Source organism: Crinia signifera, chromosome 11, assembly GCF_055691185.1.
Source record: "Crinia signifera chromosome 11, ASM5569118v1, whole genome shotgun sequence".
Lineage (NCBI taxonomy): Eukaryota > Metazoa > Chordata > Amphibia > Anura > Myobatrachidae > Crinia > Crinia signifera.
This window is the reverse complement of record NC_139227.1, coordinates 78,717,816-78,741,395: the sequence shown is the minus strand read 5'-3', so window position 1 is coordinate 78,741,395 and position 23,580 is coordinate 78,717,816. Positions and strand designations below refer to the sequence as shown.

The window sequence follows — 23,580 nt, the reverse complement described above, 5'->3', positions numbered from 1 at the left end:
CTTCAGCATTCCCAGCCGGGGACAGGACTGGGGCCAGAACCATCACAACATCATCAAATGTTTACCATTTGATGGCAACAAGCATCGGAACACTACCATTGAATGGTAAAACTACTGCCATCGCAACAAATACATTGATGGTTGTGAACCATTGTGATGAGATGATTATCCCTACTTCATGCTGCTCTGAATTGCTGTAAGACTATATGTTTTAAAGGAATTGCTGAAATTCTCTGTTCTACTTATCAATGTTTGCTGCCGAGAGTGCATAAGTTGACATGGGTGAATTTTTAAACACTGAACTGTGATGGTAACTGCTATGGTTCACTACAGACATCCGAATCCAGCTCCGCAGGTGTTTACTTGGAGCGGGAGGGGCTAAAATCACTCAAATTGTGACATTTTAGCTCCTCCTCCTCTGCAAACACCAGTAAATTGTGGGATTTTACCGGCAGGGTAGGAAGATGCGGAAGAGGCCGGGGGCATGTGGTAGACTTGATCACCCTTCTGTGTGGCCGGGAGGGGGACCCAATTTTCAGGAGCCTCCTGGCCATTCTGGGAGGGTAGGTAAGTATTCATATAACTTAATAATGAAATGTTAAAATAGGTTGTGAGGGGAGGAAAAATGTGGTGCCTATGGGGAGCCTGTTGACACATATCTGGCATTGGTCATCTCAGTATTGGCCCCTGTCCTGACCCTGTCACCTCTATGCTAGCCTCCTCTATACTAATCCTCTCCCTGTAACTTTGTCCTGACTCTGTCCATATCACTTTTAGTTGTCAATAGTGAAAAATCAATAGCAGCCAAGAAGAGGTAGCAAAAAAAAAAAAAAAAAAAAAAGCATGAACAATGACATTTTTTAAAAAAAAATTTGGGATTGTTTGATTGAGATGAGGTATTTTGTGTATATTCCACTTGTGCCCACTTGGACTATTGCACTAGCTTTCCCAGGCTCAAATGCACTAAGCTTGAAAAAGTGATACAATGGAGAGTGATAAACAACCAACTAATCAGCTCCTGCTTTACATTTTTCAATCACAGTCTAGGATAGGAGCTGATTAGCTGGTAGTTTATTACTCTATATCTTATTACATTTGACCCCTTGTCTGGATAGGAGGTATAGCTCAGTTCTGAGCAGCTTTATAGATAATATAACAGGGTTGCCTACCCTCCCGGAATGGACTACCCTTACCCTCCCGGCATTGCACTTCGGGGGCGTGGCTAAAACAGCACTATCGCTCTGGCCATGCCCCCAACAAGTAGCCGCCCATGTGGATCCGCCCCCTACCCACCCCTTTTCCCTCCCAGCAGCAACGCCCCCCCCTCCTGAGCTGGCTGCCCTCTCCCGGAAAGGGCAGGGCTCCCGGCTCACAGCCCACGCTATACACAGCAGCCATTAGGCTCTGTGTGTATAGCCTTAACCAGTGGGAGAGCTAATGTGCACCAACCAGCTGTCTTGTCTGTACCTCTCTACCTTTTTATCATGCCCTGCAGAGCCTGCCAGTGCTGGCTCCCCCGATCCACCACTGGGTCTGCGATACCATAGTTACGCCACTGTTTGGAGTGTTTTATATGTTGTTCACATGCCCTATCATATTTAGTTTGGCAATAAGGTTGCAGCGCTTCTTGCACTTTGTAAAACAAATATACAGGGTTAGTGATAGTTACCCACATCAGAGGGCTCTGGTGCATGTTCTATAGCTCTATATGTAGAAAGTATTATACTTGCCAGGAATATTTCTATTCTTCCCAAAAGAAAAAGGAATTTTCCCAAGGACACTTTGAGAATCTATCTTTGCTGAAAGATTGTAAAAATGTTCCCCTGATGAAGTCTTGTCTAGACAAAACACGTTGGGAGGTTTCCATAATGCTGTAATACCTGTGACAACTCATTGAAGGATCAAAATAAACAATTTTTGGATGAACTTTCTCTCTCTGTTTCACTGAAATTGGATCATCATATATGGACTGTGTATTTAAATTATAGTCGCCATACCACTATTGGACAAATGATAGATAGACAGACAGATAGACAGATAGATAGATAGATAGATAGATAGATAGATAGATAGATAGATAGATAGATATTTGAGGCTTATACTTCAATGAATGCACTGTACCTCTTTCTTGAATAAAGCTATGTGAGCTTGTTTGGAACTTCAGGATCCCAATTTCTATCTTCTGTGATGTGGGGAGACATTTGAGTGATATCAAAACTTCTCCAATGATATCCTGTAGTTAAGGTAAGAGGTTTAAATATTAAAATGACTGTATGAACATTTGCATATTTCCATGTAGCAATGTAATATAGGACAGTGTTTACCTATTCTAGTCCTCACAGAACATTATCGGTGCATGTTTGCCAGATCTCCTCTGTATCACAAGTGAAATAATAGGTCTCCTTTGGCGGGATGTAATAGTGTCCAAGTTCGCCAGAGGTTCAGACTGTTGTCTGGTGTAGTTTTGCCTTGTAAATGATTGCCACTTAAAATAACAGTCTAGAGTCCGGTCGGCACCCCACATCTCCAGCGAACTTACTGTACATCCCACCACAAGAGTCAGCCAGTAATGTATAGAACAGTGTCAACACTTCAGCATTATACTCATACTGTACACTATGTTGTTTGCAATCCTGTTGCCCGGGAAGGTTCAAGACGCCTCCAGGGGGGCTTCGTGGTGACTCCTCAGAGGGTAGAAGACACCGCAGTGTATGGGCACCTCGTGGTCAGCAGCTATACCCTGGGGACTTTTATATAGTGGAGTTCTTACTCCTAAAGAGCGTTTTCACCTCCCTCATTAAGAAACAACCTGAACTTCCCTTTTTTTTTTATTTTACATTATGATGATTTTATTTTAGTTGTCTAAGCTCAATCAGTAGTAGGAAAATAAATTGTGAAAGGTCCGGGAACATGTATTTTTTAATCCATGATGAAAATCTGCTGCTGGTATTGATACGGTGACACAGCAGCTTGAACATAATTTTCACAATCCTGGCTCACACAAGCACAAAGTAAATAGAAAAAGAATAACAGCACATTTATCAGGTAGAACATAGAAAACTAAGATCAAGACGATTAAAGTTTTCACTGGAACTTAATTTTGCACATCAGACATTGCTATATAATGTATGGGCACAGTTTGTAACAAACATATCTGTAACAATGGTGCAATGTTCTCCTTCCTATCTTCATGATAAGAAATGGGCAGGAATATATAAGTATAAGCTTAACCCGTTGTTCAAGAGTATTTACATTATCCTGTCACAGTCTGGACCCTGGGGCCATTGTCAAGTCCTGCTGTGCACCCTTTCGTCCTTCAGGGTCCCCACAGTGCTGCCTCACATCCCAAACACTTACCTGTACATGGTTGGCGTTCATCTCCGGTGATTACCATGGCTTCAGTACATGAGCGCCACAAAGTATCACATGGATGTTCAACCAAACAGTGTGCAGCAAGTCACAGACACTTGATCAGATGGACCAATCACCAGTCACATCACTTTATTTAAGTCAGTAAGTGTTGGCAGTATATTACCAGTACAATAGCTCTTCCAGAGTCTGTTATCTCTACTACAGTTTCCTGCTCTACTTATGCAAATTAGATCCTGACTTCCTGCACTAGTATTGCTACACTGCACATGCTGCAAACCATCACCAGGGGGGTACCAATATTTATCTTGCCTCCGGGCAACTGGGACTAACTTACGCCACTGCACTGCACATGCACACCAGTGTTCCTAAACTAAGCACACTGCAAATCTGCACTATTGTTCATACACTGGACATCCTGAAAACCTGCACAAGTTTGTTATACGAAAGATCCCAAAAACCTGCACCAGCATTTCTGAACATGCCGAAAAGCAGCACTTGCATATGGGCAATCCCGTAATCCTGCACATCTGGGGATCCAGAAAAAATGCTCTTTGTGTATTCTACAAACCTGCGTTCTGCTTCAGTGCCTACACCTCAGATAACCCCTCCTGCACAGCTAACACTGCCCCTACTATCTGCAATACAGTTGTGGAATGCTCGGTTCTGCAGCAGCCTGGTTCCTCTCCCTCTAATAGTCCAGATGAAAGGCAAAACCAAGTACCTACTTTGCAGTACTTGAGGCCAATTCAATACGGTGCGCAGTGAATAGCACAAGTGGATTTCTGCTCGCACTAGTCCTGGGGTGCGAGCAGAAATCCAACAAAACGAGGGCGTTGATGCGGTTTTAAGCCCTAGCGTGGTGCAAACAGCATTGATGCTGGGCACATAAGTTGCAAAATGCTGGTACCCCCAACCAGTGCTATTTTTCAGCAGGAACCAGCAGGAACTCAGTTCCTGAACCTCTAATTAAAAATGATGTCATCAGGAACTGGGTTTCTGAACCTGCTCTGGGCCAAAATGTACTTTCCATAAGATAAGTTTTATTTTAAAGTCACCTGTGAGTGCCTTTGTTTCTAAATACAATATATAAATCTCTCTTTCTCTCCCTCTTTCTCTCCTATCGTTATATTTTTATTTAATTGATCCACCCCCAGACCTGGAGTTCCTGAACCTATTTTTCCAGAAAAATAGTACTGCCCCCAACTAAACACCAGCGAGTGCTGCGAGTACCAGCATTCTCCATCTTGGCAGTATGCGATTAGAATAGCTCTGGGAGCTCCCTCCCAGTGCCATTCACTGCACACTGTATTGAATTGACCTCCTTGTTAGCTTAAATTCAATCAAACTATTTTATCCTACAAAGATATTTCTTCCAGTGGTTTGGAGCGTCCCTATGCAAAAGCCCACAGAAGCAGTGGCGTAACAAAAACACACAGTCCAAGCAGTGGCTTGGGGAAGTTGGGAGGAGCAGGGGCACAGGATCTCTGCAGATTCCATGCGTTCTGGATATCCGCATGGAATCTCCTGAAACAGCCCTCCAAATGTGGCCCTCCGTATTGTTTAAGACAGTTGTTAGAGGTCTTACTGGACCTGTAGTATTTGTCAGTAGAGTGGAGCGTAAACCATGCTGCCCAGAAGTACCGGAATCCAGGAGTGCTGGCAACATGTAACCCTCTGTCAATGCACTTGTAACCCCCTGGTAACGAGTATGTAACCCCTGGCAATGAGCAAGTAACCCTAGTCAAAGAGCATGTAACCACTGGCATTGAGCATGTAACCACTGACATCAAGCAAGAAACCCCTAGCAATAAGCATGTAGGTAAAAAAATGATAAATAATATATGGGGGGGGGGGGGGTGGGGGCGGCTCCAGAGACTTTTTTGGCAGGGGGGTGCAAAATTTCTAGTTGCGCCAAAGCACAGAAGGTCGACAGACTCAAATACAGTATTTCACATTTTATATTTTACATTTAGACTATTTATTTTAATGACTATGACACAGTGGAGATCATTCTGAGTTTGATGCACAGTTCAACAATGTATTAAGCATTCCTGGACTGCTAGGTGGCTATTTAGATGCATGGATATCTTCTAATTGTGTCAAAGGAGTGCTTTGGATGCTTAATCCCATACATTGGAAGCCATACATTGATCCTGTACCCAGCATGGAGGTGGTGCTTCCAATAGTGGTAATTACTGTTACACAAAGTTGGCATCCCAGCCCTTGCACATTCATATACACAGTTGCGATCACAGACATGACGACGGCAAGGATGCTAATGAAGTTGCAGCAATGTCTGTAAAATAACAATTATTTACCTTTGTTTTTTCTTGCAAATCTTCACAGAAATCCATACTTTCAGAAACTTTAAGATCTTTTAGTGCAATTCTGTATTCTCCAATGAGAGTGTGTCTTGAATACTTGTCAAAATCTTTCACCTGTTATACAAAAGGAAACAGAGGCGGTCATTGGATTATTCTGCTTTCAAATTATAATTTAAGAGCTGCCTGGAAACACTCTCTACCCGCCTGCAGGCAAACAGTTACTGGCTGTAAACGAAGGCTAATTGCTGGATGGCTGATAGCAGGTGGAGAACACCGCAGGAGGTTATGATTTTTTTTTTTTACTTAGGTAGGGGCCCCAGAGCATTGCTTTACCTAGGGCCCACAATGTTGTTAAGACAGCCCCGAGGGGAGCAAATATATTTGTATTGTTTCTCTGCATGGAAAATACTGGTTTCTTTTGCATGTAGCCCCCAGTGTGCATGTTCAGACCCTCTGTGCTCATGCCTTCAAAGTTTTATGGGCGTCCCAATTAAAATGCTGGGTGATCCCCTGGGAATGTAGGTGGGCCGCTGCCTGCCAGGGCAGGCGGCTGATGTCACATGACGTCAGGGCCCACCCCCTTCTTAGGCGGACTCCGACGGAAATAAAAGTCAGTTTAGACAGAGTTATTTCCAAAGGGGAGAGAAATAATTTTATGGTAGCCAACCATCGGCTGCATGCGAGGGGATGTGTTCTTGTACATCCCCTCGCATGTTACTGAGGGGATTCAGGGATGGGAGGGCATTTGGCTGGGCGGGCAGCGTTAAGCTGCTCGCTACGCAATGAAGACCGATTCTGATCCCATCTTCAATAAAACTCTGATCTTAGTAAATAAACCCCAATGTTATCAGCGATTTCCCTTGAACCCTTGGCAAATGATATTTGGTTGAGTATCCCTTATCCGAAATGCTCGGGACCACGAGCATTTTTAAAAAGGGATTTTTTTGGATTTTGTAATATTTTTCATACTTATCTGGTCCCCTGGTTGTGCCCCGATGGTCCCCCGGAATCCACAGCGGCCTTCAGGATCATCTACAAAGGCATCTCTGGTCTCAGGGGTGCATTGCGCAGGTGCACCGGTGACACCAATGGTGAGGCTGCACATCCACGCATTGCACCCCTGGGACCGAAGATGCTGCTGAAGAGAATGCCGCCGTGGACTTTGGGGGATGATGTAAGCATAAAAAAAGGGGTCTGGGGGAAAAAGAACAAACAAAAAAACGGGATAGAGTCATTTGGTCCACACGATTAGGTCGACATGAGAAAAGGTCAACATGGGTCTAGGTCGACATGGTTCTAGGTCGACAGGTCATTAGTTCGACAATGTTTTGGTCGACAGTTAAAAGGTCGACATAGGGTTTTTGACTGTTTTTTGAGCCAACATGTGCCAAGAGGTGGTATTTCATGCCCTACCATCCACTAGGGCATGGCGGGAGATAAAATAGTATGCCAAGCGCAGCGAGGCACCGTGCCCGACGCTTAGCAAGCGCAGCGAGCGATGCAAGGGGTTGCGGTGCACTTGAAACTGTGTCCATGTTGACTGTGTTGATATTCAGGTAAAAAAACCTGTGAAAAACCCCATGTTGACCTTTTGACTGTCGACCTAGACATTGTCGAAGTAATGACCTGTCGAACTAACGACCCATCAAACTAACGACCTGTTGAACTAATGACCTTTCAGCCTAGAACCATTTCGACCTTTTCCCATGTCGACCTAGACACATGTTGAACTTTTCCCATGCCGACATAATGGTGTCGACCTAATGACTGTCGACCATCATGCTGTAGACCAAATGATCCCAACCCCAAAAAAAAACCACCGAAATATTCTGAAAAAACAAGGTTTTCGGAATATTTCGGTTTTTGGAATACATGCATAAGGGAGACCCGACCTGTAGTACATATACACTGCGAGATCTTACAAACAATCTAATGATATATGGTGTGTCATTCCAGCATTTGCTTTAACAGTTTCATATGTAGTAGTTCATACACACTTTTTAAAACCATTTAAAATGTTTACAATAATCAAGTAGATTTTATAGCCCATACCTCAAGTTTGAGGCTTAGATTTGACAACTGGTGATCCTTTAGTGACAACGAGAAATCCTCATCAAATATCGGGTGTCTACTGTTTTTCACCACTCTGGTTTCACATTCATGAACAACAGACTGTACTTCAGATCTTGGTTCATCGACTTTGGTGAAACACCTGATCTTGACAAATGGGTCTCTGCTGTGTTCCGGAAGGTCCGTGGCTTCAAGAACAATGATTAGCAAAGTCATAGTCTTTTTATTATAATGAAGGGAAAATTTGAGCTTCCCTCTGAACCTTTGAGGTTGTTCAGAGTCACTTCCCAGGTCATCTAGACTTTCTGTACTTGGAGGTGAAGGTGTCAGATGCCCTTCTAGTTTTTCCATTTCCTTCAGCATCAGTTGGATCTAGCATGAGAAAACAATAATGTGAAGAAGATTTCAGTCACTTAGAAAACAGATGTTCATTTTAGCAAGAAGACTACTGACATCAGAAGGAGAAAAAAAAAGTATTTTTATTTATTTAATGGTTAATTCAAGCGTGAGTCGGTTCAAATATAGACACATACTGTACAAAGCTGTCAGTGTACCATGGGTGATTGGGTATGACACTTGTCACAAAGCAATTGGTATAAAATGTGTGTAAAGTCTCAGGTCCAGCTTCACAAATTGTGGTAGGAGGAATGACAATGGTCAAACCTTTTCTGAGCAGATTTGCTACTTCGTCAAATACAGAAGTACATGTACTGCCAGCCACTCTTGTCAGTGAGCCCAAGATAAATGTAGACGGAGATGCTATTGCTGCTGCTTACATGGATCTTCTATTCACAAAACTATGCTCAGTTTCTGAGTTCACCAACACTTTTTTCCCTCTCTGAGACCAAAACCTTATCACCTGCATAGTCTTTTCCATCAAACTTAATGTAGTGTCCGCAGCACCATACATAGCAAACAAAAAACTAATTACAAGGTAACGTACAGGGTGTGTTGATAAAAGACAGCATAAATAGGGGTATAGCTGGTAGAACTAAAATCAGTTCTGAAGTAGGTGTCGAACTTGTCGAGGAGACTGAAGATGAAGTAGAGGAAGGGAAGAACAGGGCAGGAGCGCTGGTGAGGTAAAGAGGTAGGGTGAGTACGTGAGGAAGGAGGGCCCTACTCATAAGAGTTAACAGACTAAAAGGAGGTGGGTGGACGAACGAAAAATAATAGGATAAGTAGGAATTGATGGAGGGGTAGGGTAGGGTAGGCAGGATAGGAGGAGCAAAAGAGGTTAGGAGGAGGGGGGATAGGCTAGTCGGAAGAAGTGGGTTTTGAGTGAGCACTTGAAAGAGGTAAGGGAATCAGAAAGCCTGATGGGTGGCGGGAGATTGTTCCAGTGCAGGGGGGCAGCGCGAGAGAAGTCTTGGACATGGAAGTGGGAGGAGGTGATTAGGTTAGAGGTCAGTCGGAGGCGGAGCGAAGAGGACGGGAGGGAGTGTGGATAGAGATCAGTGAAAAGAGGTAAGGAGCGGTGGAGGAGGAGAGAGCCTTGTAGGTGGTGGTGAGGAGTTTAAAGAGAACCCAGAAAGGAATGGGGAGCCAGTGAAGAGATAGACAGAGGGGGGGAGGTGGAGGTAGAGCGGCAGGAGAAAAAGATGAGCCTAGCAGCAGCGTTAAGAATGGATTTGAGAGGGGCGAGGCGGGCGAGAGGTAGCCCAGAGAGAAGGATGTTGCAGTAGTCAAGGCGGGAGATGACAAGAGAGTGAATGAGAAATTTGGTCGCGTCAGTGGAGAGGAATGGTCTGATGCGTGAGATGTTGCATAGGTGAAAGTGGCAAGACTGTGAGAGAGCACGAATGTGGGGGGTGGAAGAGAGGGAGGAGTCAATGATGACACCGAGGCAGCGAGTTTGGTCGGTGAAGGTGATCTCGGTTTCACCAATGCTGATGGAGATAGTGGGAGAAGAGGGAATGTTCGGGGGATGGAAGATTATAAGTTCAGTTTTAGCCATGTTTAGTTTCAGGAAGCGTTGGGTCATCCAGGCTCAGATGGCCGTGAGGCATTCGGAGACCTTGGACAGGAGTGATGGGGATAGGTCAGGGGAGGAGAGATAGATTAGAGTATCATCAGCATAAAGGTGGTAATGGAAGCCATAGGAGTTGATGAGGGTGCCCAGTGAGGTGGTGTAGAGGGAGAAGAGGAGAGGGCCAAGGACTGACCCTTGGGGAACACCGACTGGCTGCAAGGTAGTAGGAGCAGGGCCGGCAACAGAAATCTTGGGGCCCTGTACACTGATATTTTTGGGGCCCTTTGCCCTTCAAACCCCCCCCCCCCCCGGCATGCGGCCATGCCTGGCTCTCTCTGAGATGAGCTCCAGGCAGCTCCTTGCCTCCTTCCCTCCTTAGTCCACTCCTTATCTATACCATTAAGGATCCAGGGGGGCTTTTACACTTCAGTCTTCAGCTGTGTAGTAGAATAGAATCTCCGTCCACAGGAGGACCACAGCAGCAGGGCAGGCCCCCGAAGGCAGCCACCACAGTGCGGAACACAGATTAAATGTGCCGCGCATGTGAAGTAGGTCAGTGATGCGTGCGCAGTGCAGCATAGGAGACAGCCGACTCAGGCTCAGCTTCCGAGCGCTGAGCGGCTGACCTGGACGTCGGGAGGACACAGAGCTGGTCCTAACCAATGTGATGCCCTAGGCAAGATTTTCCCTGGTGCCCCTTAGCCCCACCACTAGTTCCACATCTGTCCCAGCATCCATTTCCATTATTAAGAAGTGTTATTCAAATTATACTGTCCCATATTGCTCCTTATTCACATTACATCACACTGTATTGTGACTCATTTACATTACACTGCACCTTGCAGCTCCTTGCTCTACTCGCCCTTATTTATCTCCTTATTCACATTACACCGCACCATACAACACCTGACTCACATTTGTTCCTTATTCACAAAATGCCACCAAAGCTCACTCCTCAGGCAATACTTACTGGTACATGGGGAGATGATCCATATGCCGTTAAGTATTGCCTGATGGGTGGTTCTATTCCATTATGCTTCTTATTGTGATAACCTCATAGAAGCTTGTAAGTTGTTACCCATAAATACTTTTTTGCAATGTATTATTAAATATATAGTGTAGATTGGTCCTGCACAATGGTTCAATAAGCCGGGGTGCTCTCCTTATGGGTATGTAGATGTATGAAGTACTTCAGGAGCAGCAGAACGAGGAGAAAACAGAGGCGACACTCCACAGACTTACATTTAAAGATGTATTCACATAACAAGTGATAGTGACAGTCATAGCGACAACAGATTTGAAGCCCCTTATATATTATAGTTAAACACAGAAGACCACTGCAGTCACAGGACATGATGATACAACATCAGCCTATAATTCAATTTGTTAAACATTCATCAGGACATTTCAGTTGCTTGTTGGTCTTCACCTGTTAGTATTTAGTCTCCCCTGCTACACTTTTAAACATTACTGAGGGCACCCAGACAACTAAATTGTAATGGCAGAAATGCAATCACATTACAGAAATATGATCGCATTGAAAAAGGCAGGTGCAGGTCCACCATTTTCTGTCTTGAGCTATGTTTGACATCATGCACCCTACATGCATTGTCAGGAACCCCCTCCAGCACTGTGTTGCTGCCCCCTCGCCATCACCCAAACTCCAATCACACCTTTCCGGGATGCGACCGCAGTTTGAGCTTCACACACTCACTGGCAATTTTTCCCCTTCAGCATGTGAAGCTGATTTCGGCCCATCATCTGTATATACAAGTCCTGTATGGCAGAGCACTCACAATCCAACAATCCAAACTTGAAAATAAATATATATATATAGCTATATATATATAATATATATATAATGTGTGTGTGTGTGTGACACTCTTCTTCTTACCCACGTTTGGGTCGCTGGTGTGAATCTTACCCAACTGCAACTATTCGTGCCAGGCTGCGCTTTGTTTAAAGGGAGCACCCACATGGATCTTGGGTGCATGTGAGCAGTACAATATAATATATATCATTATATATATGTTTATACTGTATGTCAAAAGCAGGCTAGTACTTCTTAATGGGGCCTTTGTTTATGACCAAATTCGGTCCAGGAACCAATGTTGCAGGTCTGCGCATGCGTATCGGTGAATATACGCATGTGCAGGCCCACTGTGGGAACGCCTTCGGCGAGTATCAAACTTCACAGAGGGGGCAGGCAGGGGGCTGTCACATTAGAACACCCATCATTTCCTGGGCGTGCCCACAAAAATGATGTGTGCGGCCTGAAAACTGCTGGGTGTACCCATGCGGTCGCAGGCGGCTCAAAGTCTGCACATGGCAGGCAGCTGACATCACAAGACGTCGGCACCCACCCCTAATTCCTACATCTACAAGCCAAATAAAAGTCAACCTAGACTGACTTTTATTTGGGAACGGGTAAAAAAAAAAATCATTTGATGGTTGGTGACTATTGAATGATTTTTAGCCTGTGCGCCCGCATGCGAATATATGTGTAAGTGTACACATCCATTCATATGCAGGTGCAGGCATTTGGTCGGTGAAGGGGCCAGGCATTTGTTCCCCCAGCAGGCGCCGTTTACCCGCTAGCTATGCAGCGAAAGAACGCTGCTTAGCGAATGGGTCCGAATCAATGGTAATTGCTGGGGCAATCCTATGTTTTTTAGAGAAGCCCGACTATAGAAAAACAGCAGAGGGAGCATGTACAAGTGTGTGTATATATATATATATATATATATATATATATATATATATATATACATAACATAACATAACCACATAGTCATTTTATTGCTGTCTTACTTTTAACTGTTTGCATTGAGATCCCCTGGTCAAGTTATCTAGCCTTATACAGTGCAGGGACTGCTGACTCCGCTCCAACACAATGTCCCTCAATGTTCCAGCTGAGACTGAGTGCTGACTGGCAGTGACTGCACAAGCTGAACCAGCTCTGTTGCAGCCCGCACAGTGGCCAGCTTCTTTGGATGACCAGTGCCAATAGCCCAGCACCAGCAGTGTACTGTGGCACCATCAGCACATGATGTCAGTAGCCGCTGGCTCAGCCACACGCTGCAGATCGGTGAGGATTCGGGAAGTCCCGGTCTGTGGCGGAGGACAGGGGTTGAGGGTGGACCTGGGGGACTGGGTACTTTACGCTGATGCCCGCTGCCAGACAGAGCCGTCCCTAGGCTTGCGATGGATGCCCTTAGGCTTCCTAGATGTCATAGGCAATTGCCTACCTTTCCGATGCCTAGGGCCGGCTCTGGACAGAGTGACAAATTCAGTCAGCGCTGCGGCAGGAGGTGAGACCCGGGGGCGCACAATACGAGTGAGTCGGCTGTCCAGCCCAGCACAGACACCAGATTGCCGCGGCCCAGGCCGCAGCAATGGGGTTGACACAGACGGGCCCTGGCCGGGCTCTGGGGCCCTTCAGATCGCCGGGGCCCGTCACACATGTCCCCTTTGACCCCCCCTGTCGCCGGCCCTGAGTAGGAGTGGAGATGGAGAAGGAGCGATCGGAGAGGTATGAGGTGAACCAGGAGAAGACCGTGCCAGTTAATGTCACCAAAGTCCCCCCTCAATCTACCTCAAGCCTCCGGAAAGATTAATGCTATTCATTTTCAAGAACTTTACGCCTCTCTGCAACAACTGCTTTTACATATTTCTGCTTTCACTACCCTGGAGATGGCTGTGTCACACCTGAACCATACTCATAAAATAATCTTTGGTGAAGTGGCTCCATCTACCCACTCCACTCCACGCAGGCCTAGATGCCAACAGTGGCACTGTAAATTAACAAGACACCTACAAAAACTACAACACCTACAAAAACTCTCACAGAAAGTTAAACATAAATGGCGTAAACCTTGTAGTCCAATGACTTTCTTCACATATAAAACCATCTACCACTCCTATAGTATTGCCCTGGAATCTTTCAAATAAAACATATGTAGACTCTCATCTCTGCTCAGGCTTCTAACAGTAAACATATTTTTAATACATCTAAATCCCTTCTCAACCCTCCCCCCACCAAAGCCACCAGCCAGCACCTGGGGATGCAGTTGAAATCCCGGCGGTCGGAATCCCGGCCTTCAAAATCCCGACTGCCGAGATCCCGACACTTTCTCCCTCCGTGGGTGTCCACAACACCCATAGAGGGACAATAAATAAGTGTGCCGAGCGTAGCGAGGCACCGGGCCCACTGCGTGGCGATCAACGTCCCCCTCTTGTCGGGATTTCATACCAATCCCAGCACCTGTGTACAAGATCTTGCTTCCTACTTCAAGGACAAGATTGATAAAATATGAGATAAAATGGTAACCTCCTCCTCAGTCACATTCACTTCACTTGATTCCATAAATGAGTATCTACACTTTTCTCTTTCTCCTAATCTACTACCTCTCCTCTTGACCCAATACCCTCACAAATATGTAAAGGTCTGTGCTCATGCTAAATTTAACTACAATCTGTAATCTCTTTCTCATCTGGTGTCTTTCCTTTCCATGGTTCAAACATGCAGTTATTACTCACATTCTGGAAAAAAACAAAACACACAATTCTGACAAAACTTCTCTCTCAAACTATCATCCATCACTCAGCTTTCAAGCTCCTCCAAGCAACTGAAAAGACTTGCCTGCACTCTCCTCACACCGTGGGCAAGATGTACTAAACTTGAAAAGGGATAAAAAGGAGAGTGATATACTACGAACTAATCAGCTCCTAACTTCCAGTTTTCAAACCCAGTCTGTAAGATGACAGTTGGGACAGCCTGGTGTGTTATCACTCTCCATTTTTATCACTTTTCAAGCTTAGTACATCTGGCCCATGATCTTAACACACACAGTTTATTGGACCTACTTCATTCAGGCTTTCATTCCCAAGAGGTCTAGTAGGACCTCTAGGGGGGATTTAATAGGATGAGAGATTCAGAAAGTAAGAGATTTGGTAAGAAATCTCAAGTTTTTTAAAGCGACAATCATTTACACTGCAAAATCAGTATGCTTTTGAAGTGTAAATGATTGCTGCTTTAAAAAACTGGAGATTTCTTACCAAATCTCTCACTTTCTGAATCTATCATCCTATTAAATGTCACCTCTGGAGTCTCCTAGAAGGTGATGATGGCAATTTTTAGGAGGTAATTTTTCAAGATTCCATGCTGTCCACATGGAATCTTTAGAGTACATGCATTCATATCCTCACTTTCTCTTTCGCACTTTTCATCCTCCTGACCCCTAGCCAACATTTCCTCTTCTGCTTAGCTGCAGCCTAGAGGTCCCAGATTGCAGGCTTCTTCAACTCAATATGCCGGTGGCCAATTAAAATACAGCACCGGCTGGTGAGCCAATCAGAGCTTGCGTACCAGCAGCCGCTCTGAATGGCTACTGGTACGGGAGCTCTGATCGACTCAAAAGCCGGTGCAGCATTTTAATCTGCCGCCAGAATCCTAGTTTGAATAAGCCTGTGTTCAGCACACTGAGCGCAGTGCAGCGGAGGCAATTGTGGTGGACAAAATGAGCTGCCCGGGCCCTTCCAGAGGCCGGGGCCTGGGACAGCTGTACCCATAACACCCCCCTATTGGCGGCCCTGATTAGGGGGAAAGATGTTGAAGGACACATCTGTAAATAAAAAAAATAAAAAAAACAGTAACTTGCCTTTGACTTCTGCTCTTCCCTTGCCGGCTCTAAAAAGGCAGGAGATAGATTTTTTACCAGAATACTTCCTTTCTTTTCAAGACTCTTGCCATTGATGAACTTCTTGTCTGTAAGTTGACACATACATTATAACAATCCATTGCATACATGCCACTGCCATGCTTAGTAAAAGGAAAATCAGTTTACTACTGTAATTCTCTTTAGCATCGCAGAATAATCAAATAAGCATACAGTGCAGATAATGTGGTATGACATGTGTAATACAAGCCCTTGTTTGCATTTTTTTCCTCAAACAGGGTGTCCCTGTTATTTAATCGTAATGAGAGCTCCCAGCCAGTCTCACACCCACTTTTAGGCACATAGGTGTTTATTATATAGCCGCTCCCATATAGCTACTCCCTATGGAGACGTGAGCACACATCCGGCACATGCCTGTGACATCAGACACACTCTATTTAAAATCAGAGGGGCCGATTCAGACTTGCACAGGTGTCAGTTGCAGATGAGGCCAAATTGATTAACTGGAAAGAAAACAGGGGCTTTATAGTGCACATAGGGCATATATTCAACATCACTCAGAACGGGGTGAATTCAGACGCATTCCAATGTTTGGGGGTCTGCCCATGTGCATATGTGTATTTGTATTTGCATGTACAGACCCCAGCAACAAATGGCTTTGGCCAGTTACACACTCACAGGGCCGTTCGTTGTGGGGAGGGAGGGCCATGAGCAGAGATGGCGCTGGACCATTGGAATGCCTAGCACTTTATGGGCATCACCATGAAAATGCTGGGGGTTCCCATGGGAACGCAGGCGGGATGATGCCTGCCAGGGGCAGGCAAATGACATCACAGGATGTAAGCGCTCACCCCATCTTTGGTGGAGGAAATAAAAGTCAGTTTCTACTGACTTTTATTTCCGATGGCAGGAGAAATCATTCGATGATCGCGACCATCGAATGATTTCTCCTTCTAGGGGATGCATTTGTCAGGGCGGTGTCAAGCCGCTCGGTAAGCAGCAAATGAACCCTGAGCACTGTTGAATCACCCCCCTAGGGTGCACTATAGTATAATGGCTGCCTGTATAGGCAGCAGAAATGCCATAAAGAAAAACATCACATTTCTTCTTACCTTTCCCAATAGAGGATTTAAACTTATAATACTGGTGCATCTTGCATGCTAAAATAACCAGTGCAACCAAAAACAATGCTAAAGCCAAGGCCAAAAGACTGTATTTCAAAGCTGCCGAAATTGGTAGAAAAACCTGGAAGAATGATAACTGGAAAATCATGGTTCCTAAAAGAGAAAAATGGAAGAATTAGATCAGATGTTGTAAATTCAATGATTAATAATGAATTAGCCCACACTAATCTTAAAATGTATTATAGGCTGTATACTGTATGGACATGAGGAGTAATGCAAGGGGAAACCTGTTTGTTTTCATTTGTTTTAAACAGAAGTGGAAATGATAAAATCAGGGCTGCATTTACTGCGCATAGCCGCTGTATCTTCAGTGGTTTTGGTTGCTGGATTTATAGCGCAATTACATTTTAAAAGCTCTGTGTTGTAAACGTAATCCTCTTTGGGGGCAGAAGAGTGAGAGACCAAGAGCAAGGGCGTAACTACCATAGGTGCAAGGGGTGCAGCTGCTATGGGGCCCATAGCTGAAGGGGGCCCATCTTTGCTGTCTAATTGATATGTTTTACATACATTTATCACCATCAGTTGCTAAATAGGGGGCCCTTACAAACGTTTGCTATGGGCCTACAAATATCTAGGTACACCTCTGACCAAGAGTGTCGGGGAAAAAGAGAGGAAAGAGAGAAGGGTGGTCAGGAAGAGAGAGGGCTTTATGTAAAAAGAGAGAAAGGGAAATGGTAGAGCGAGCAGGAGTGACAGAGAGAATGTCAGGGAGGAAGGGACAAACAAAGAGGGGAGCAAGAGAATGAGGCATGCAGGCAGAATTAAAGGTGCATTACCATTCGCACGGGATTTCCAGGTCTGATTGAGATTGTGCGACCATGCCCAACCTATACCTACAGACACACAAAGAAACATGTTTTATAAGACAGAAAATTATAACCTGCACAAAGCATACTTTGCTACCCTCCCGCAATGGCCGAGAGGGTCCCAAAAATCAGGTCCCCCTCCCAGCCTCCTGGAACGGTGGGCAAGGCTCCCACATTTAGGGCCCCCCCACGCACCTCCCTCCCCCCACACACACATTATTTAGTACCACATTTTGGCCGGAGAGCCCGGCACACGGGGTTAATGGCGGCTACAGCACTGAAGGGGTTAACTCTCTGTGCTTTGCTGTTATTCAGAACAAGGGCAATTGTCATGTTTTAAACTTTATGAGGATTTGTGTGAGTTATTTTGTTTCTGTGCAGGGTAAATACTGGCTGCATTATTTTTACACTGCAATTTAGATTTCAGTTTCAACACACCCCACCCAAATCTACATTTGTAGTGCACATGAGGCCTTATTTTGGTTCATTCTTTCTGACAAAATCCTTCTTAGATGGGCAAAACCATGTGCACTGCAGGTGGGGCAGGTGTTACTTGTGCAGAGAGAATTAGATTTGGGTGGGGTTTTACTTCAAAGTGAGATCTATATTGCAGTGTAAAAATAAAGCAGTCAGTATTTTACCTGCACAGAAACAAAATGACTCACCCAAATCTAATTCTCTCTGCACATGTTACATCTGCCCCCCCCCCACCCTGCAGTGCACATGGTTTTGTCCATCTAAGAAGGATTTTGTCAGAAAGAATGAACCAAAATAAGGCCCTTGGTTTTGCCCATTTTGAGAACAAATTTGTACTGCTATCAGATCTGAATAAGAGCGGGCGTGTATTGTGCTTAGGAATGCATTTGTTACTGACTAACTCTGACCCTGCAGTCACTGAGGTCCAGATGTATCAAGCTTCAAAAAGTGAAAAAGTGAAAAAAAAGTGGAGTGATAAACAACCAGCTAATAAGCTCCTAAGTGTCATTTTTCAAACCCAGTGGGGGAAATTTACCAATATGAAAAACCTAGTTTTTCGTATTCGTATTCTCCCTACGGTTGCATACGACTGTTTAAGTCGTATGCAAACTCGTGTTCCGGAGGATCAGTTACAAAGCAGTCAGATATGACTGCTTTGTAACCCTCCGATGGTGTAATGATTCGTATTAGCGGCCGTATATACGGCCGCTAATACGAATTATTTCTAGCAGTCTGCACGGATCAGTCAGATCCGTGCAGGCTGCAAGGTGTAAAAAAAAATAGAAAAAATAAATAAATAAAAAAAAAACGGCGTGGGGTCCCCCCCACAGCCGAAACCAGCACCAGGCTGAAGGAGCCGGGGCCGGTAATCAAAAATCAGGGAACCCGACAAATAGGGGTTCCCCGATTTTTAACAACCAGCCCCTGGCTCCAGGTCCGGGGCTGGTTCCCAAAATACGGGGGACAAAATGACTAGGGGTCCCCCGTATTTTAAGAACCAGCCCCAGGCAAAACCAGCCAGCAGGGTAATGTCACAGCCGGGGGACACTTATAATATAAGGTCCCGCGGCCAAAACATTCTCCCTACCGACCAGTCAGCCTGGCCAGGGGCCCTGGGGGAGTGGGGACCCCCCCAATGAAGGGGTCCCCCCCCCTCCAGGACTTACCTGACCAGGCTGAAGCCTGGTGCTGTCCTCGATGCCCCTGGGCGGTGGGCATCAAGCTGATAAATGGTGTAAAAAAATAGATAAACTATTGTTTTTTACTGTGGCACTATAAGTGCCAGCAAGCTGGGACTTGGAGAACCACAAGTCCCAGCCTGCTGGGCATTAAAGGGCCCGCTGGCACTTGTAGTTCTACAGTTAAAAAAATAGTGCACAAAACACACTGATACACTTTTAAAATAAATCTTTATTACATACAAAGCCCACACATACTAATACTTACCTATCTTCTTTCCGTAGGTAGCCCTGATGTCATGTGTCGGCGTCTTCTGGTCCTGTGTCGTCTTCTTCCTCCATGTCGACCGTCGCTGTCGCCGTCCGGATCCGACGAAATCCATTTGGGAAGCTGTGGAAGGAAACCATACTCACCTGTCCCAGCGCGACGTAGTCCAGGTAAGTGTCTTGGCAAAAAAACAAAACGAACACCCGAATCCAGCCGGACAAGCAGGGAGCCGCACAGTGTTTACATCGTGCGGCTCCGCCTCCCGAATGCTGCTATTGGCCGCCTTGCGGCCTAGCGGCCAATCAGGAGCCGCTAGGCCGCAAGGCGGCCAATAGCGGCATTCGGGAGGCGGAGCCGCACGATGTAAACACTGTGCGGCTCCCTGCTTGTCCGGCTGGATTCGGGTGTTCGTTTTGTTTTTTTGCCAAGACACTTACCTGGACTACGTCGCGCTGGGACAGGTGAGTATGGTTTCCTTCCACAGCTTCCCAAATGGATTTCGTCGGATCCAGACGGCGACAGCGATGGTCGACATGGAGGAAGAAGACGACACAGGACCAGAAGACGCCGACACAGGACATCAGGGCTACCTACGGAAAGAAGATAGGTAAGTATTAGTATGTGTGGGCTTTGTATGTAATAAAGATTTATTTAAAAAGTGTATCAGTGTGTTTTGTGCACTATTGTAGAACTACAAGTGCCAGCGGGCCCTTTAATGCCCAGCAGGCTGGGACTTGTGGTTTTTCAAGTCCCAGCTTGCTGGGGAGTCTTGCTGGCACTTGTAGTGCCACAGTAAAAAAACAATAGTTTATCTATTTTTTTACACCATTTATCAGCTCGATGCCCACCGCCCAGGGGCATCGAGGACAGCACCAGGCTTCAGCCTGGTCAGGTAAGTCCTGGAGGGGGGGGACCCCTTCATTGGGGGGGTCCCCACTCCCCCAGGGCCCCTGGCCAGGCTGACTGGTCGGTAGGGTTAATGTTTTGGCCGCGGGACCTTATATTATAAGTGTCCCCCGGCTGTGACATTACCCTGCCGGCTGGTTTTGCCTGGGGCTGGTTCTTAAAATACGGGGGACCCCTAGTCATTTTGTCCCCCGTATTTTGGGAACCAGCCCCGGACCTGGAGCCTGGGGCTGGTTGTTAAAAATCGAGGAACCCCTATTTGTCGGGTTCCCTGATTTTTAATTACCGGCCCCGGCTCCTTCAGCCTGGTGCTGGTTTCGGCTGTGGGGGGGACCCCACGCCGTTTTTTTTATTTATTTATTTATTTTTCTATTTTTTTACACTGCAGCCTGCACGGATCTGACTGATCCGTGCAGGCTAAAACGCAAATAGAACAGGAAAATGGTGTTCTATTTTCCAGTCGTATTTGCGTGGGTGTTTCACACCACTAAGCAGCCGTATTGTCAGTACGGCTGCTTAGTAAATCAGAAACCACCATTCTTTTGAATGGTGATTTCTGTCGTATTCTATCGATGGTGTAGACATTCGTATTTGTAAATACAAATACGAATGTTCCATCTTTAGGACTACGAATTGTTGTATTTTTGGGATTGTAAATCCCAAAAATACAAATTCGTAAAAAAAAGGTGTATTTCTGCCTACGAATACACTTTTTTTCTACGAATCCATTTTGGTAAATGTCCCCCAGTGTGTCAACTGACAGTTAGAAGCTGACTAGCTGGCTGTTTATCCCTCTCCATTTTATCACTTTTGAAGCTTGATATATCTGGTCTTGAATCTCTAATATTCATACTTGCCTACTTCTGTAAAGGTACTTCAGGGAGAAAGTGAATGTGGCACCTATAAGTGTCTACAAGTGTGGACGTGTACAGCTACATTGGAGAAGCTTGCCATAAAATGATTTAAAGATGTAGCCAGGCTCATCGTAGCCATGCCATTTGCCCAGTGCGACTCCCATGGTAATTGGCACGATCCTGAAGTTTTCTGTGAGCATCTAATTAACTCGTGCGGCTCATAGAAATGCATCGAGTGGTGATATGGTGATTCCATGCCGTGTGTGCGGATTTGGCACGCCAAACAAGATCGAGTAGCTGAATTGCCACAATGATGAGCGTGGCTACCACTGCATTCCCCCGGTGGGCCCATCCAGCCGTGATCCAACACTGGAACAGATTTAGGAGGGTATTCAATCCCGGGTCCCAACTGTTGTTACATCCAGACAGACAGGACCGGGGCCCGTTTTCGGCCCGCTCAGCAGTTTATAGGTAGATCGGATTCAATGTCCTGCCAGCCGATCATCGAAAAGGGGGCATGTCTGCAAAAACTGTGGATTGTCGTGATCCGGCCGTGATCTTGACAATCCATGGCCGTTTTCAGAAAAACAGGCCTTACTGCTTTTAAAGTTAGGTCCTTTCTGTCGATCTGTTGCTTGAGTAGGTGTCAGCCCCTATTCCCCCCATCAGAAATAACATTGTGGATTGAATACCCCAATAATTAAACCTCAATAGATACACAGCTACACATTTGTACAGTGTCAGGTATGGGAACATTATCATGGATGGGCCTGCAACAGAATGTTGGCAGCTGAGCAATTATAATATAGCACATTACACTATCTGACACTCCATAGAACAATACTAAGTGTAGAAAACATTATTATACCCTTCCCTGAGGAAAACATTTCTGATGAAATAACTTTATCCTTACCATGGAATGTGAGTCAGTCATGGGAGCACTCCATATGTGTTTGCTTTTAACATATTGACATTGAGCAAAATGTTTACTTCTAAAAGGTGTACATGTAAAGTGTAATCCTCATAAATCCTCTCATTGAGGCATAAGAGTCCAGTATTACATAAGTGGCAGGGTGACAGATTATTTTACATTGTAATATGCTGTTATAGCTCTGTACACAGTCCTCAGGTTCTCATCAGTCTACAGTTCCCCTCATACATTGCACACAATGGGCTACATTTACTAATCTTCATTTTGTTAAATCTAATGCATACTTAAACAGAACAGAGGAAGATTTGTCTGTATGTGGTGCACCAAAGTGGAACAACAAAGGAATAAAATAAAATATAACTTTTATTAATTCTAATAAAACTATGAAGTAGATAAGCACAAAAAAAGTGAGAAAAGACAAACAAAGGGGGGTGATTCAGACCTGAGCGAATTCGCCCCTGGTCCCGAGGGTGCAGGTTTCAACATACGCAAGTGCAAACCCCGGGAGCAAACGCCTTCAGCGAGTTTCACATTCGCTGCGATGTGCGCTCAACGGTGGGCGGGAAGAGGTAGTGGGGTGGAGCAGGGGACCACGCAGTGTTTTATGGGCATGGCCACAAAAATGCTTGGCTTTCGCCTGCGTTCCCATGCATCCTTGGGGTGGGCGGCTGCTGTCACTTGTTACTGGGATTTGGATGGCGGCAGGGGTGTGTCTTACGTTTGGCGGGGAGATGGGGCATTGTTTACCTGCTTGCTAGACAGAGAATATATGCAGCCTAGCAAGCAGTTCTTAATCAGAACCAAAGTGACATTTGTGATTGTTTAAATAAAGCTTGTGCAGGCATTTCATTGTGCCAGAATCAATCTCCTTAGTATAGTAATATTATTAAGCATTAATTATTAAACTTATTTAATAAATAATTTGGTACTTGTTTCCTAGCTCGCTGCGCTCCCCACGCTTCGGGCTCGTATTCCGCAGGGCCTGCTGCACTCACCACGCTTCGGGCTCGTATTCCGCGGGGCTCGCCACACTATCTAAAATTGACTCCACACTGACGTGGATAGTGGGGGTATGAAAAGGTCGGAGGACGCGTACCGCCGTCCCTCGCGAGCTCGCCACGCTTCGGGTTGGCGTTGATAGTGGGGGTTGCGTTGACAATGGGGGTGCATTTAACATTGTAAGCACCCATCATGGTGCTTGTACAATTAAAAATAGCATTGCATGCCATTTGCTGGCATGCAATGCTATGCGAAATTTCATTGTACAAGCACTCCTGTTAATTTAACGGGAAGATCGCATCGCACACATCGCACACCACTAAATACGGTATGCGATGGGCGCCGTGCTAGGAAACAAGTACCAATTATTTTAATATGCGGAGAGTATATCATTTATTGTGATGTCAAAGAGTCTACTCTACCTTTGTATAAGATTTACGTGGCTCAAAAGCCACTTCAAAACAAAAAGGCTACTGTGGCACATAGCAGAGCTAATAGCTTTGTATCTTGAAGTTACGCAGCATCATGGGATAATACAAGTGACACAGGGGCCGCCTTAAC

The 23,580-nt window shown here is 45.4% G+C and overlaps 1 protein-coding gene across 1 annotated transcript in view; it reads right to left on the bottom strand.

The window, feature by feature from the left end:
* Positions 1–23,580, bottom strand: part of LOC146045538 (synaptotagmin-1-like) — a 55,502-nt gene that overhangs the window by 2,011 nt on the left and 29,911 nt on the right. Inside the window, exons 2-7 of the mRNA XM_083164454.1 lie at positions 17,377–17,433; positions 16,529–16,693; positions 15,399–15,505; positions 7,749–8,138; positions 5,691–5,810; positions 2,122–2,233 (exon numbers count right to left, since the gene is read on the bottom strand). Of these exons, the coding sequence (XP_083020580.1) occupies positions 2,122–2,233; positions 5,691–5,810; positions 7,749–8,138; positions 15,399–15,505; positions 16,529–16,688 (889 nt within the window). The 5' untranslated portion in view covers positions 16,689–16,693; positions 17,377–17,433. The remainder of the gene's footprint in view (positions 1–2,121; positions 2,234–5,690; positions 5,811–7,748; positions 8,139–15,398; positions 15,506–16,528; positions 16,694–17,376; positions 17,434–23,580) is intronic.